This window comes from Antedon mediterranea, chromosome 11 (assembly GCF_964355755.1).
Source record: "Antedon mediterranea chromosome 11, ecAntMedi1.1, whole genome shotgun sequence".
NCBI classification, from domain to species: Eukaryota; Metazoa; Echinodermata; class Crinoidea; order Comatulida; family Antedonidae; genus Antedon; species Antedon mediterranea.
Genome location: NC_092680.1, coordinates 18,685,507 through 18,702,580, shown reverse-complemented (window position 1 = coordinate 18,702,580; position 17,074 = coordinate 18,685,507). Strand labels below are relative to the sequence as shown.

General features: G+C 32.1%; 1 protein-coding gene across 11 annotated transcripts in view; it reads left to right on the top strand.

Annotated features, from left to right (window-relative positions):
• The window catches only part of LOC140062983 (uncharacterized), a 116,802-nt gene that overhangs the window by 59,261 nt on the left and 40,467 nt on the right, over positions 1–17,074 (top strand). For all 11 annotated transcript variants that reach the window (XM_072109407.1, XM_072109406.1, XM_072109405.1 and 8 more), the window contains 15 exons: positions 123–282; positions 449–659; positions 906–1,141; positions 1,276–1,509; positions 1,973–2,119; positions 2,243–2,668; positions 2,862–3,182; positions 3,406–3,520; positions 3,992–4,206; positions 4,825–5,142; positions 5,300–5,466; positions 5,796–5,955; positions 6,369–6,612; positions 6,818–7,053; positions 7,229–7,358. In XM_072109407.1, the coding sequence (XP_071965508.1) occupies positions 123–282; positions 449–659; positions 906–1,141; positions 1,276–1,509; positions 1,973–2,119; positions 2,243–2,668; positions 2,862–3,182; positions 3,406–3,520; positions 3,992–4,206; positions 4,825–5,142; positions 5,300–5,466; positions 5,796–5,955; positions 6,369–6,612; positions 6,818–7,053; positions 7,229–7,358 (3,320 nt within the window). The remainder of the gene's footprint in view (positions 1–122; positions 283–448; positions 660–905; positions 1,142–1,275; positions 1,510–1,972; positions 2,120–2,242; positions 2,669–2,861; positions 3,183–3,405; positions 3,521–3,991; positions 4,207–4,824; positions 5,143–5,299; positions 5,467–5,795; positions 5,956–6,368; positions 6,613–6,817; positions 7,054–7,228; positions 7,359–17,074) is intronic.

Sequence of the window (17,074 nt, the reverse complement as noted above, 5' to 3'; positions counted from 1 at the left end):
TTTGGATCCAAGTGAAATTAATTTAAAATCTTTGTACAAGATTAAATAAGGGCCTGTTTTGTAATGACAAAAATTAAAATATGTCTTTTCTAAAAAGTGTGTTAATATTTTGTTTTGAACAGGAAAAAACAACTTGAAGAGAGAACTAATCTTCGTGAGGAGTATAATTCTCTTCTAAGTGAAGTCAACACTTGGTTAACAGGAATGGAACGAAAGAAAGGTCAACTTGGTCCCATGCCAACTGAAGTGAAGAATATTCAGAAACAACTTGAAGAAGTTAAGGTTTGTTTTTTAATATCTTGTGCTACATTTTAAAAATTTGGTTAAATTTAACTATGAAATTAAGATTCAATAAATAGATTCTTTAGTTGTTTATTTACACCATTACACAAAGTTAATAGTTTACACCTAATAATATAATATTAACATTAACTTTGATACTATATAGCCATTTAAGGAAGAGGTAGTAGAATATAAACCAAACATTGACAAAGTGAACCACCTTGCGGAAGTATTAGACAACTTCATTCAGTATGCACCAGAAGCGATCACCAGATTACACTGTAAATCAACAGACTTGATTGCAACACCTGTTGCTCAGACTGTCATGTCAAGACCTAGAGACCAGCATGATCTGAATGTTAGTGGACTTATTGAGGGTAAGTTGCTTATGAATATAAAACTATACTGTAGTCTAGGTCCATTTCTGGAAATTAGTGGTAGATACCAGTTTTTCCTCAAAATGTATGTTAACTCAATTTCCAGGCCCAGACTACTACCATAATATAATATGCAATATTTGCTTGTTGATATACTTATTTTGTTAAATATCTTGAGTAAGATGTTTGTTAAATTGTTGGAAAAAACAAACAATATGTTGTGATATTGTAATTGTAATTTTTCAGAGAAATCTGAGATTCAACGGCAAGTGACTGATGTCAACAAACGCTACAAGGATCTTGACGATGAACTTGAGGATCGTGAGGATGAACTGGAACTGGTTCTAGAGACAACAAAGAAGTTAACCCCAATGGAAAATGTCATCGAATGGATTACGGCCACAGAGGATACATTAAGCACGAACCTTCAGGCAACGCCTCAGAGCCTGACCGAGCTCCAGCATGAACTGGAGACCTTAGTGGTGAGTTTGAACTGAAAAGGTAGCCTTCGATTTATAAAGACCTACTACTTGTTGTCAATGGATTTTCAACCAATAAAATGTTATTTAAGGGTCTTAGGGCTCTTGTGTTTATTATTTCAATTTTTTTTCCACAGGCTGTTGAATCTGAGATCGTGTGCCAGCAGAATCCAGTCCAAGAGGCTTCTGTGGGTGCCGATCATCTGATACAAGAACGTGGTAGGAAACTTAGACCAGAACATCATGAAGTCCTCCAGAACAGACATACAGTGATGAAGAATCGCTTCAGCAAACTTGCTGGTGACATTGTAGAGCGAAAGAAGGCTATTGAAGACACTATCCAGAAAAAGAAAACTGAAGAAGAAGAAAAGGTGACATTCTTGTTCCAAGATTTGTATTTCATTGTGTCAAAGTTCCTGTTACTTGTCATTAAAAAAAATAACATACATTTTTTTTATAAATTAACTAAATAATTATTTAATACTTGTAAAGATAATGCATTTACTTTTAATAACTAGAGCTTTTCAATTATTAATTCTCATTCTGATAATCTATTATTGTAAATGTAAATTCCCTTTTTTTTCCAATTATATTATAACATATTTGTTTAATATTTACAAGCTTTTGGTCCTTATGAAATGCTATAGTTGTATATTTGGTTACCAGGGTAAGTAAGAGACGGTGGTGGTATAGAAATTACAACCAAATTGCTTTTATATGTTTGTCTTTTTTGTTTTGTATTGAGTATGTGTATTATTAATGTTGTTATAATCAACATTTCTATATCATCTCATCTTGCTTTTCAATCTTATGTTTTTAAATAAATTTTTGCAGTCATCTCTTGATGAAAAGAGGTCAGAGGTAATGAATGAAATTAAAGATTTCACGGATTGGTTGACCAAGACAGAACAGAAGCTAGGATCTGCACAGCCCATGAACGAACAAGTCAAAACTGTGTCTGTACAGCTAGAAAAACAACAGGTAATTATAAAAGAAAACTAGAATTGCAAAAAATATCATCTATAACACTAAACAAATTCTTAGAATATCAACACACTAGATACAATAATTTAAAGGTGCAATTGCTTTTTATTTTAAATGTAGGCATTATATCAGGATATTGTGGATCACCAACCGACCTTGTCACAAGCTCAACAAGAGGTGGTCCTAATGCTGAGACAACATGGCCACAAACTTTCACCAGAAGAAGAAGCACAGTTGAAGTTTGCAAGTGATGACCTGAAAAGGCGCTACAATGCTGTCAGCGGACAGTCACTCTCTAGACTGAATCGGTTAAAGTCTGCCTTGGAAGATCTGGAGCAGTACAAAGAGGAATTTAAAGAGTTTGAAGACTGGTTGCAAGAGAAAGAACAGAAAGTAGATGATCTTCAAAAAGATGTTGGCCGTGATCTTCCAACACTTGCTAGTCAGATTGAGGAGATGAAGGAACTCATGGAAGATGTTAGTGATCACAAAGGTGATCTGAAATTTATCAAGAGAGCAGGTCACAAATACTTAGACAATGCAAAGGTTAGATCTATTGTTTATTTATTATTCTTTGCAAGTCTATAGTCTATACCATAGACTTGCAAATAAGATACATTTTCAGGTTCTCCAAGAAATAAATGTATAAGGTTAAAGGTTTTGAATATACCTTGATTGTTATGTGTTTGATTAATTAAATTTTATATCTAAAATTAAATTGTTTTGTGTTATAATACAGGAATTTCGAAGTGGTCTTTCAGAATTCCGTAAATCTGCCATGCCTGCATCTTTCAACAAGTCATTCCTGGAGACACCAGAATCAAACATCGTTCGTGATGAGCTTGCAGATGCTTACGAACGTTACATGAGTTTAAAAAACCGAAGTCGAGCTCACTACAAAGTTCAAAAGGAACTTGTTGGAAAACACCAGAAATACAAAGGAGCTTGTGAGATTGTGTTGCCATGGTTAGAGAGTGCATATGAGAAAGTGTCAAAGGAGGTGGCAGAGCCAATTGCTGCTGAGCCTCAGAATGTGACCTCTCAGATGGACCAACATAAGGTTAGTAGGTAGCAGTGCATCAAGATTGGCAGTACTAATTTCAAAGTTTAGTCTAGTTTATGGTTGAGACTATTTCTGCCTTCTTAATCTCTTTAAAGCACAACAAGAATAGAAAAACGGGTGGTTGGAGAGGAAATTATTTTTCCTACAGAGGAACAACAGTTGAAAATAAACGATTCCAATGATTTTTGCAAAGAAAATTATCTTTTTTCTTTTTATGTAGGCTCTTCATGATGACTGTGTACTACACACAAAGGATATTGAGAAACTAAAAGTGTATGGTAAGGATCTAAGTGATGCTCAAGGACAGGTCAAAGATCAAGTCGATGAAACTATACGTAAGTTTTTCATTCATCCATTTTCAGAAGACCTAAGGAAACACTAAGATACTATATATAACTGAAATGACCATCCTTTACTTATTTTTAAGATGATTTAAAAACTATAAATATCAGATTGTCCTGGCTCTGTATTCCATCTCACTGTGCAGAGTTTAAATCTATACACAATACTGTACCAGTATTTTTTCATATGAAATAACTAATACGCAAGCCTGAATATATACTTTATTATTTAATTATTTTATTCACTCACATTTATTCAGCAATATAAATACTTACATTACAGGGATTTTACAGAAACAAGTAATTGTCTGTAGTCATAAGACCCTTTAGAACAAAACAAATATTATCACAAAGATAAAAAAAATATAGGCAAAAGAATAAATACATATAAAATAAAACGAATATAAAAAAAATATACATTCATATCGCTGTTAAATTATTATTATATTTGTAATATTCACATAGGTGATGTCACAGAGAAGTATGAATGGATGGAATCAAAACTAGCAGATCGTAGCAACAAATTGCGCACAGCTATCGTTGTTGCTAACAGCGTTCATGACAACATAGACCAGCTTCTTCGTTGGTTGGATTCCACAGAAAAGAGTGTTGCCAAGCTTTCAGAATCGCCAGTTATCGTCAAAAAGGAAGCTCTCTTAGAAAGACTTCAAGATTTGAAGGTTTGTTGTTTATATCAAAATAATAATTTAGAAATTTGTAATTACATATTTTTGTACTCAATATGGTAACTGGATTGAATCCATTTAAAAAATGAATTCCTCCATAATTTAAGCTGCAAATAATTATTTTTAAAAAAAGTATACAAAAGTAGATTTTGTGATCATAATACATCTAATTTGATGAAATATATTTTAAGAGTATATATATTTATATTTGTCCTCAAAAGTTTAGTACAGTCAGACTTCCAACCCTGGATAAGGTATATATTTATAACTTTTATTTGATGTAAATTTCAGGGTTTTTAAGTTGTTTTTTCTGGTTTATATTTTACTCTAATTGTTGGTTTTGTTCAGTAAATTTGTTTTAGTTTATTTATAGATCCATTTTATAGTTTTAGTTCCATTTTATAGTTTAGTTTATCTAATTGGGACTATCATTTTTTGTTTTTGATTACCTTTCAATTAATTAGTATTCCCTGTTCATCCAGAACTGGTATTTCTAAATTAATTTAAATTATTTATTATTAGTATAAGATTTATTCACACAATAAATTGTAAATGGCTATACAACTTTAACAAACTTTAACTTCTAAAATAAAATGTATATTTTGTTCACAGTTGCTTCAGACAGATATTGAAAGCAACAAACCAGCGATTGACTCTCTCCACGAGTCGGCTATGGCTCTTATCAAGACCAGTGATCCTCAACTTGCTAAGAACATCAAGGGAAAGCTTGACACATTAAGCTCTCGATACGTCAAGGTTAGCAATGTCGCTAAGAATCACAACGATTATCTACAAAAGATGCTGGCAAAGCTCGATCAATTGCAAGAAGAGGTTGACAAACTGGAGGACTGGCTCATACCAATGATAGAGAGACTTGAGTCGAGAGATTTCAATAAGATGGAACTCTTGGAGCTTGGCATGAAATTGATGGTAAATATCGTGGTTTATTATTAAACATGCTTTGAATACTTGAGTACATGATAAATTGTATGGATTTGCAGGGCAGAATATACCACTGAACAAATGGAATTTCATGCATACAGAATAATCATCTTAAACCTAAATTTATTATTATATTTTTATACAGGATATCCAAAGAGAAATTGATGAAAACCGTTACAACTACCAAGACATCAAAAGACTTGGTAGTGACATCACCAGAGATCCTAAGACATCAGATACCAGTAGGATCACTGACATGATGAGTAACCTGTCCAAGAACTGGGAGGTCCTTGAGGCACTCATGCAAAAGAGGTAAATTATCTATAAATATTAGAGATCTTTCGTTTTTGTGAGGGGGTACCTGAAAGAGATAGTAATATATTCTGTCCACATCCAACAACAATCATGGTTTTTTAAATTACCATCTTCTTCATGTACCATCCCAAAATGGAGGTTTCTTGATGTCATTTATAGTGGATCTTTCAGCAAAAAAAGCTATGTAAAACTTAATTATAATGACAATTTTAGTTACATCTTTTCCTTACATAGATTATTTATATTTCCATCTGTACCATCTTTACATATTAATTTACATTCTTATTATATTATGATTTTATCATGTAAATGCTTATCTCCTGCAGAAATACTCAACTACAAGATTGTCAAGAAGCGCATGATAAGTTCAGTGAACTTGCTAAGGTAGTTTGTGATTGGCTGGAAAACATGGAAGATAAAGTCGACGCACTTCCTGCCATTGCCATAGATACAGAGACATTGATGCAGCAACAAAATCAACATGAGGTAAGTAACAATGTTGTAAATGTAGTGTACAAAGAGGGCATTGTTACCGAAGCTGAGAAATACATTGTGACAACTATAAATCAGACATTTGTAAAAAGTGTATTGCAGTAATCACCATACATGAAGTAAGGGAGAATGACCCGAGTATAAACATGAAGAAAGTATCATCTTGGCAGTTTCAAAGTCTCAGTAGCATAAAGATAATGATAGAGAATGTAACTTGTAGTATGTGTTCAATGGTTGGCGATACAATCTGATACTTTCATAAAGATTTTTGCAGATCGTTTTCTATTGCCAGACCCAAAAAAACTAATTATTATTTTATGATACTTTTATTTTATGTTAATAATATAAGAATATATTGCAAATTGTATGCAGTATTTAACTTTAAATCATATTTCTATTTATTTTAGCCTTTAAATCAAGAATATGATGCATTTAGTGGCAAGATCGATGACGTCAATAGCCAAGGAGTGGCACTGGAGAACATGACACAAGACTCTGAGCCCTCCTCCACTAAATCATCGCCCTTCCGTCGATCACGCTGGTACTTACAAGCACGCTCAGAAACACGTAGTGTCGAATCACGAAGCCACACATCACGTAGGAGTTCAATTGGTTCAGAATTGGATCAGAGCTCCTTCTTGATGGACGAAAGTAAGTTTTGTAACCTTTATATGTTTTTCATTTTAATCGTAATTTATTTTTATTTAATTTAATTAGAAAAACCCAACACTTCAAGAATTCCTAGCAAACTTGACATTAAACAATAAATGTATTGATAGAAAGTAACCATACATGCACTAACTGAACATATAGCAGTCAAAATCTCTCATTTACAAATAACTTTATTTCATTGCAGATCTTAGCCAAGTCCAGAGGCAACTTCTGGATATCAATGATCGTTATCAAATGCTAGGAGACAAACTGGCAGAACGTAAATTTGATCAAGAGAGCGCGCTTGAGAAGGGTCAGCAGTACAAGGAGGAAATGTCAAATTTGGTAGATTGGATTGAAAGCAAGGAGAAAGATGTTGAAGAGAAAGTTAACCCTGGGGTGAAGGTGGAGCAAGCACAGGCTATGCTGCAACAGCAAAAGGTAAGATTAAAGTTTTTTTGTCTTACCAAATCCAAAATACTTCGATTGGGTTTTTTTTCTAAATCTATCTACCCATAATTGTAATTTACACTATAAATGACATGTTTTGCTGTTATTTGATACAGCCATTGTTTTTTCCTATTATCATTATCTCTATTGTTTATTGTTTTACCAGGACACCAATAGTGACATTGAAGAGCATAAGTCAATGGTTGCAATCCTTCGGGGCCTAGCTGATGAGGTTACAGTGAACAAGTCACATCAGCCAGGAGCTGAGGCAGTTACATCTCAGATGGCTGTATTTGGTATGTATGAAAATACATTCATTTTTCTTTTCTAATAATTTTATTACAGCAAAACCTGGAATGAAGCTTTAACTTGACAGTGCCTACAGTTTTATGTCTCATATTAACATCCTAATATTGTTTAGCCCTTAGCCCTATTTGATTTTCAAAGAAGCTCCTGCATGTGTTTGGCAAATAATTTGTGCATTAAAAGCTAATAAAATAGCACAAGATCTTGAAATAGCCCAGGGACTTGAAAGGATCCCAGCGTTTTGAAAGGATCACAGGGTCTTGAAAGGAGCCCAGGGTCTTGAAAGGATCCCAGGGTCTTAAAAGAAACCCAAGGTCTTGAAAATTGCCCAGGGAAAGAAAGGGCTGAGGTTGTATAATAATAAATGAAAACTTATATAGCGCCGGTATCCTCCACCCATGTGGCGCTCATGGCGCTTATATGGTATGGTATTCAGTCAATCAATTAGTCAATCAATAAAAATACAATCAACAATCAAGTGGAAGAATGAAGAATTCTGAAGAGCGAAGATTATTTGTGACTCAATATTAGGTTTTTTTTTACAGCAGAAATCAGAGATAAGTAATTTAAGATGTTTGGGTTTGTATAAATTGTTTTTTAGCTTTATGATTTTTTTCTTTCAATATAAAAATTTATATTTTCTAATAAGTTAATCAATAAATCAATCGATAAATCAATCAATCAATCTATTGGGAGACAAGAGATTTCAACAAGCCACAGTTTAGTTTAGATTCTATTAAAATATTTTACAAATAAATTAAAATATCTATATCTGTAGGTTTGTATGACTTTTTATATGTTGGGTTTTAGTCAAATTAAATAATTTCTTGAGTTGGTTAAAACAAAAACGTTTTAAAAGAATAGAAAGTATCTTAATCTTAACGAACTTAACATTATATACATAGCAGTTTTTGTTTGTCGCCCTCTGTATAACTATAACATTTGCTGTGTTGCCATTCGACACGAAGAATACATTGCATGACAATATCTTCCCAATATGTTATTGATGGTGGAAATTATGGAACTTTATAATAGCTTTTTTAAAGATTCAGGAAAATGTATGTAATTTATTTTGAAACGTGAAAGTTTAATGAACTAGTGGGAAATTACAGCATATGAATTATTAGGTTCCTATCTGTCAAATAAATTTGAATTGATTTTTTCTCTGATTACCAGTGCATTACGAATGATGACTGCATTGGCTGCTTCTCATCAAAGCTGTTGCTTTCTCAGCGTAGACAATGCATAGGTGACAATCTATGCTGCAATGAATCCCAACAATAAAAGTCTATTCCATTATTTGTGTAGGGGTATTTTTCTGTTTAAATGTCAAAATTTGCATTTATAATTTTTAATTTGTTAAATGGGCGGTGGTAGTCAAATAGAGCTTTTATTTCTTGGAAGAAGTCAATTCCAGAAATCTATCTGGTGATGATGGTGCATATCATAAACCACAGTAGTACTTTTAGTAGATGCATTTTGTGAATGCTGTATGTATTTTTTTTTACCATCAATAATTATAATATTACATTAATTTTGCAAATAATACAAACTTCGTTATGTTAAAAGGTTTTCCAAAATATCTGCTTCAGATTCCTTGATCAGATTCCTCCAGTTTTTCTTCATTTTTTCTTTTCACTTTTCAGAGTTTCTAAATTCTAGTCTGAATACAAACTGTAATTTAAGATTAAAAAGTTTGGAAGAATTTCAATTTTTTTTTATTTAACTTTTACGCATTCAATGGCCTTTACAAAATGAACGCCATAATTACAGGAACTTGAGTAAAAATATAAATTGACAGCTGAAAAATTACTATTGCTATTGAGGTATTAGTAGTCTGCCTAATTGTTTGTACTTTGAAATAAAATATTACTGTACTCAAGTAGAATATGTATTAATTTCTACAGCATTTAAAAAAAATCTTTTAATTTTAATGAGAAATTTCCGTATCAGGATATATATATATGCTATCTCAAACCCTCGTCCTCCTAATAATATTACAGATTTTATTATGAGCGTTATTTTTAGAAACTAATAAAAATCTATTTCATTCTTTCTTCATTTTAAGTGTTTGAGTTTGAACTAGACCTTAGAAACCAATCAAGTCATTTACATTACAATAATAATAATACATTGCTATAGCAACCTAATAATCAATATCATGATGACATGTTTTATTGGTGTTGTGTTAAGTCTGTGTCTTATTGATCGTGCTTATTACATTTTTTATGTTGTGTTTCCTACAAGGATGATATGGTTTGTTTATATCTTAGTATTGATTTTCTACTAACAGAACATATGTCAGCATTCAGTAAAAATTTCACCAAATATAGCCCCATGGGACGGAGGACCTGCTACGCAATTTGGGGAAAATTAGGGGGTTAGAATACCAGGAAAATGACCTGGATTATGTTAAAAATAAAACTAGCTTAAATTAATAATAATATTCAGTCATGTTTAGTTTATATTTTCTGTAGCATCTTAGCTATTTTTATTCTTACCTGAATTATAAATACTGTACTACACAATGGCATTGACATATTATTCATAAATAAAAATATAAAACTGCATTCTGGTTTATATATTTTCTTTATAATACCAGCATTTAATATATAAAAATATAGATATAATATAAAGGCATATTTCTCCTTTTTGTAAATAAAAAATATCCATTTTGTAGTTTGTTAGTTAATTTTATGGTCTAAATATTTCGTAATAATATAAAGGCAATTCAATATGGATTTGTTAAAATGGTTTACATTAGAAAATGTGTTTGTACAACATTTCAGACCGCCCAAAATGACGATAACAATTAGGTATGTCTTAAATAAATATATGCTCAGCTCGGTCATTGTGTCTGATAGCAGAATGTAGAATGTCTTGAATGCTATGGCCTATGTACGCAACCACGTTCATAACCCAGTTTAGCCCCCTCATGTTGACTTAGCAAACACAGTAGGGTTCTTTCTATCAGATTAAATATTTATTTACCAAACACCCCTACTGATTATAATGGTTGAATCAAGCCATTGAACTAGTGTAGGCGGTCAAGGTAGACAACAGCTACAGTAGTGACACACACACATGGATGACCTCATTCTTAGTATAGGGAATGCTTTAATCGAAAGTTTGCTGCTTCCATACCTCATTCTCAGGTTGTGAATCACAACAAGTAAGGTATATTCCAGATATTTTATTATTAGAATGGATTGTCTGAACTGCTGCAGATAATGGCGGCTAAACAACGAATATTTTACATTCAGTTTCAACTACCTGTTAAATTCTTGGATATACATACTCATCATACTGGTATGATTGGCTTGATTTCATCATCGTTCTCAAAATCATAATACAGCCCTTGATGTTGATTCAAGTGAAAGACTGACTATAGATTACAATCACAAGATTTGATCAGTTGGACTATTAAAATTATTTGTTATATATACATCAAAGGTCATTATTGAGAATACCTTAACATATTGTACACTACTTCCCACTTGGAGAGTTGCTACTGATAACTACTGTTAAAAAATCTAACAAAGGTGTATTTAATATTTAAAGAGTTGTTTATTTTTGTGAGTATTTACTCCCCTCTACTCGCAAAGGACTAATCCAGAGGCCTATTGTGTATGTGGTATTGAATCCCAGCTTTAATTGATTTGGATCTCGTGGGGTTTTCTCTGTGCTACTACTATACATCATTCACATGTTGAGCCAGCATTGTCGTCTGTAGACCAGAAATTATTTACGAGCTGAACTGTATCATCACACAGGAAACAGGACAGCTTAGGTACCTTGTTACAAGGTAAAAGTCGTGGTTGAATTTGGGACAATATTGGGCTGTGACGTACAGCAAATGTTTATTTACTTTTACGATATACGTATGGGAAACGGAACAGGAAGATACAAAAATGGGATGTTATAGAACTGAAGTAATAATGTATTATTGATGTGACACTCTAAACGGAAGAAATTTAGTGTTTTGTATTCAGTTGATCTGTTCGATACCTATAATACACTGAATTCTATAAATTAAATTGGGAAGACTGCTTGGCGATACATTATTGTATTGGGTAAAATGCAGGAATTGATCGTTATTTATGTTCTGAGAAATTGAATCTGTTGATCGTACAAGTTGGATACCACTTGGATTACTTGATCAAACGGTGCTCAATATTTACCTGTCGAGATATTTATATTTGAAAGCTCGAAGAAATTTTGTAAATTTGTCGCAAGATTTGTTTTAATCTTTTACTTCCATAACATTCATATCTATGCAATATAATCTTTAATTTTTTAGTGCCTTGTTTTTATATTTAAATATTCATAAATGTTGTATGAAAAGGAATTGTTAATTTCACCAGCAACTTTCACAAAAATACCAAAAACGATGGGCTCGCTGGATGACTCGGTTGGCGTTACACGCCAATTGATCACGGACGAAGAAGCGGGAGAGTCTATGGAAATTGAATTCTACTCTCGCGAGGTGCATGCACCTGAACTTTACTATCAGTATATAGAAGAACCACCTTGTTTAAAACGACAGATAATAGACACCGAAGTCGACGAAGGTGATATTGTTATGTTTGACTGTCATTTTCATTGTTATCCCCCACCGGATGAGATACGATGGTGCAAAGATGGACGGACTTTGACTCTAAATAATCGATGCATGGTACGCACAGAGGAAACAACGACGTCGCTTTTACTTTGCGATGTGTCAAAACTAGATAGTGGAGATTACACGGTTGAGATTACTAATGCGTGTGGAAGAATTACATCAAAAGCAACGTTGCATGTTTATCTCAAAGGTGCGTATACTGTAATCTACCAACATAGTACTCTTGTCTACTAGAGTACCATACTTTGATCCAACATATCTTTAAAATCACAGTTATATTGATTGGCTACTTTCAGTTTTCTTTCCTTTTTTTCAATAGTACTAGATTTGAATACGGTATATGAACGCTATATTGAATTCAGAATGACACAAATAGATTTGTTTTCTTGTTATTGCTGATATTCATTTCCTGTGTTGTTTATATTATATATGGCGGCTGTTTTCTCTCCTAATCAGTTTAATGTGTTTTTTCTATTAGGAATATTATAGTAGTAATTATGAATAATTGTTTCTATTCTTATTTATATTACTCTTAGTGAAAAAATATATGTGTTCCTGGTGTTGATTTTATCTCAAGCAAGCAATAACTTTTCCAATGATAAACAAACTTTAAGATCCCAGTGTTAGTACAGTACAGTGTTTTTTTGTTTTGTTTTGTTTGTGCAATGCTATTCCTATTGTTGTTGTTTCTTTTGTCTTTAATTCATCTTGTCTATTTTCTTTATCTTCCTGAAGCTGTTGAGAATCTTGGTAAGCTTTCCAAAAAAATTAAATTTTTAAGCCTATTATAGAAACATTGACAACTAATATCAAATTTAATGAATATTAAAAACCCATAACTAACCTCTTTGCTTTTTACTTGTGTTTATTGTTTAAATTAATTTATCATCTTTTTGGATTAACTTTTTTACTGGATGCACGATAATACCATTAAATAAATCGTATATTACAAAAAACTAGGTTCTTACTTGGACGCAATGCACTGTCCTAGGTGCAACACAAGTGAGTTGACCAATCACGTTGCGTCTTAGTGTGAATCTATCTTTAATATTAACATTTATTTTTTTATACTATTTTTTACTATCATACTGAAATTTAACAAAAATTGTCATCATTTTTTACTGAACTTACATTAATAATTCGTTTAATATATATTTACCTCTTTTTCTGGGCCTCAATTTTAGTCAATGATTAAAAGGCTGTTATGCATGACTATATTAGGTTGTTTAAAGTCATTGTGAAGCCAAACAAAAACAAGTTTTAACCATTTTTATCAGAATAATAGATTCTATAGCAACACATCAACAAATGGATATGATGATTGAGAGATTTTGTATAGGCTTAAACTTTTAAGGTTTCTAGGTTGACACGGTATTAATAATTTTCTCATCTAATCACATGAAATAAGTATAATTGTTGTAAATTTTAGTACAGTTAAAAAATGGAGTTCCTACATAGCGACTTTCGAAGTATCCTACTCATTTTTATTATTAGTTGGCAAATTGGAATTCAGCAAACTAGACTTGGCGAAAATGGGATTTGGTAAACTGGCCAGAACCAAATTAATTAATTGTCGTGTTTGTTGGCCAATTACTCATTCTAGACCTGAAGATACCAAACATATTGACAATACCATATTTACAATACCATATTTACAATACTATATTGTATTTCTTCTAAGCAATCTGTTTTCTCTATAAACTATTCATCTACAATAAACAAAACAACCTTTAAACTTCTTCAAACAGCCTCAGAACTTATATCATATAATAAAAACGACGAACCAGAAACCAAAAGCGATTGTTGTATCTGTTTGATCTACTGTTTTGTTGTGGGAGGCTATGAAATAAACTTTAATGTTTAAATTATATTAGGTTCCCTGTAGTAACCAGTAACTTACCCAATGTATAGATAGTCTTTATATGTATAACCTAGTAGCTATTGTTGACCTGGAAGAAAAGATAAATATCAACAAATTACAATACATTCAAGTAGGTAGTAAAACGTTGACTTGAGGCAGTTTTATGTGCTAGGTTTTCAAAAGAAATAACCATAATTTAGTAATGTAGTATATTTTATCTCTAAATTGTTAACTACAACAATAGTTTAACACTAATATTCTAAATGAAATTAAACACATCCAAAATATTGTTAATATTATTATACACTTGCTTAAAAATGTGCATAAGAAGTGTTTAAATATATACCATGATGCGTTTGCTTTATTTATGACAGACTATATGTTTATAAATTACTTTATACAACATAACATAAGAGAAATGTTAATAAAAACAACTAAAATACTCATACTGAATTAGCCTAGATATTTCTTGTACAAACTGCAACACAGGTATAGATTCGTCCTCCTGATCATTCTTTGACAGCTGTCGACACCTCATCTAGTGTCCTTTCATTGTACTAAACCAGGTAGAAATAAAATATATCAGACTTGGGTGTAATTCATATCCTTGATATAGGATTGCAATTGCTGTTTAATGTATGTACATCTCATTTATTCATATCAAACACACATAAAATGTATAAAACAATATCTAAGAAAAACAATGAAACCCTCAATCAGTTATTTTTTTTTTTTTGTAGTTATTAACAAATGACCATGCCCATAAGTTGTTTTGCTCATCCACACATTTGTTTAATTTCCATTATATTTTGTGTGAAAAATATAAATAAATAAAATAATAAAAATCCCAGGTAAAAAGTTACTTAAATTAATAAAATAGGATTGAGAGGACACACAGCATTTATGATTATCCAGTCAAAATTATACCACATAAACAAGTAATTATGGGGTGTACCACAATTGTTTTGTACATATTTCCTCTTTGGTGGTTACCACTAAACACTTTAGGAATTATGAACAATATTGATTTTTATATCATACTTTCTGAGAAGGCAAGATTTTTGCTGTTCATTAAAATTAAATCTTAATAATAACGAACAATGACACTAATGCATAAGAAATTAAGAGGCAAACTTGTTAACACTACCAATTACAGCAAAATAGCCTATATTATAATTGTATCTGTCAAGAATACTAAAACTGTCTAAACTTTAGTGTCTATTGAATGTTTATCCTTTATGTTTTCCCAATATTCTGTTACCTTTCCTCTTCCTACGTTACTAAGTAAACACCCTTTAATGAGATACTATAACAAGGTTACAATTCACCTAAGAAGATTCTTTTAACTTAATGATAACAAAAGTATCACTATTATCGTTCTACCTTGGCCAATTATCTGCTTTTGCTTCAGTTGTCTGTAATTGTAGTGTTTCTAATTTCGCCTGCGGTTCCTTCAGTTGCCCATTTGACGGGAGGTCTACAAGTTTTTAGAGTTCATGGTCAAAATTGTCTGCTTTTTCTTCTAAAATATTGAAACAATAAGTACATGTGTGTGAGAAGTTACAAAATCACTTCCACCCAATGCACACACTGCTCTCTGTGGTGAAGCAACCCCTGCATCATGAACCCAATGCACACACTGCTCTCTGTGGTGAAGCAACCCCTGCATCATGAACCCAATGCACACACTGCTCTCTGTGGTGAAGCAACCCCTGCATCATGAACCCAATGCACACACTGCTCTATGTGGTGAAGCAACCCCTGCATCATGAACCCAATGCACACACTGCTCTATGTGGTGAAGCAACCCCTGCATCATGAACCCAATGCACACACTGCTCTCTGTGGTGGAGCAACCCCTGCATCATGAACCCAATGCACACACTGCTCTCTGTGGTGAAGCAACCCCTGCATCATGAACCCAATGCACACACTGCTCTCTGTGGTGAAGCAACCCCTGCATCATGAACCCAATGCACACACTGCTCTATGTGGTGAAGCAACCCCTGCATCATGAACCCAATGCACACACTGCTCTCTGTGGTGAAGCAACCCCTGCATCATGAAAATGTATGTTGTTTTAATGAAAGTGGCACCAATTCAATTCAATTAAATTTATTCCAGATTTTACAAAACAAACAATAACATTATTATCATTATTAACATATTTCATCATTATTTTTTGCAAGATTTTGTGGGTGTTTATTAAGTAATGGAAAAATACAATAATATTTCTGAATGGGCATAATAAATAGTTAAGCTGTATTTCCCATATAAACAGTTAAATATGTTTAGGCTTTTGCCTACAGTATTGCAAGATTGTTCTTGATATGCCAAATAAATATTACTATTATTTATTTGTCCTTTTGTGTCAGTGCCAAATACAGTTCAGTTTAAACATAAACATTTTAACCATGGCAATAAAATAATATTATGCAATATAATTAGTCTAGTTATTTAAATTATGTGAGAGTAGATGTCTTTCTGTACCAGTATAAATTAATAATATAAATAAATGAATATCTTGTATACAATCAACCCTTACATTTGAAGCACTTGATGTTTATATTTACAAACAAGTGATTAATAACAAGGTAAGTTTTAAAAGTTGTGTGGTATGACCGATTTAGTACAGGTTAGATGTTCTTCTCATTATTCATCTACAGTATTTTGACTTTTGACAAATTAATTAATGTTTAAGAAAAAATATTGCAAACATTTGTAATATAATTCTAAACTTTAAACCACCTGGTGATATACTGGAAATTAATTTAATTGAATTATTCAACAGTGAATGATGATGAGGAAATAAAAAGCATGAAACAAAGCTACCTCCTACCTGACCCCAGAATCATTTTCTTGATATTATGCAGAATTAAATCCTACAAATTTAATCGGATAGCAATTTAACCCCCTCGACGTGGTGTAATATAGTAACAATATTGTTTTCAAACAATGTTTAACATAATTAAAATGTATGTCTAAACATTAACTTTAAAACAAACATGTGCAATAACATTTTTCATGTAATTTGTTTTTATGTTATGTTCTGGAAGTTGGAGGAAGAGGATCACACCCTACTCGGTGATAGTGGTGTCTCTATCCATGATCCTCCTCAGCGCTCCACTTTCATGTTGTTTATTTTCATGTAAGGTTTTGTTTTTGGATAATTCAATTATGTGGGTTACTTTATTTTTATATATTATTACTATATCTTGTGAATT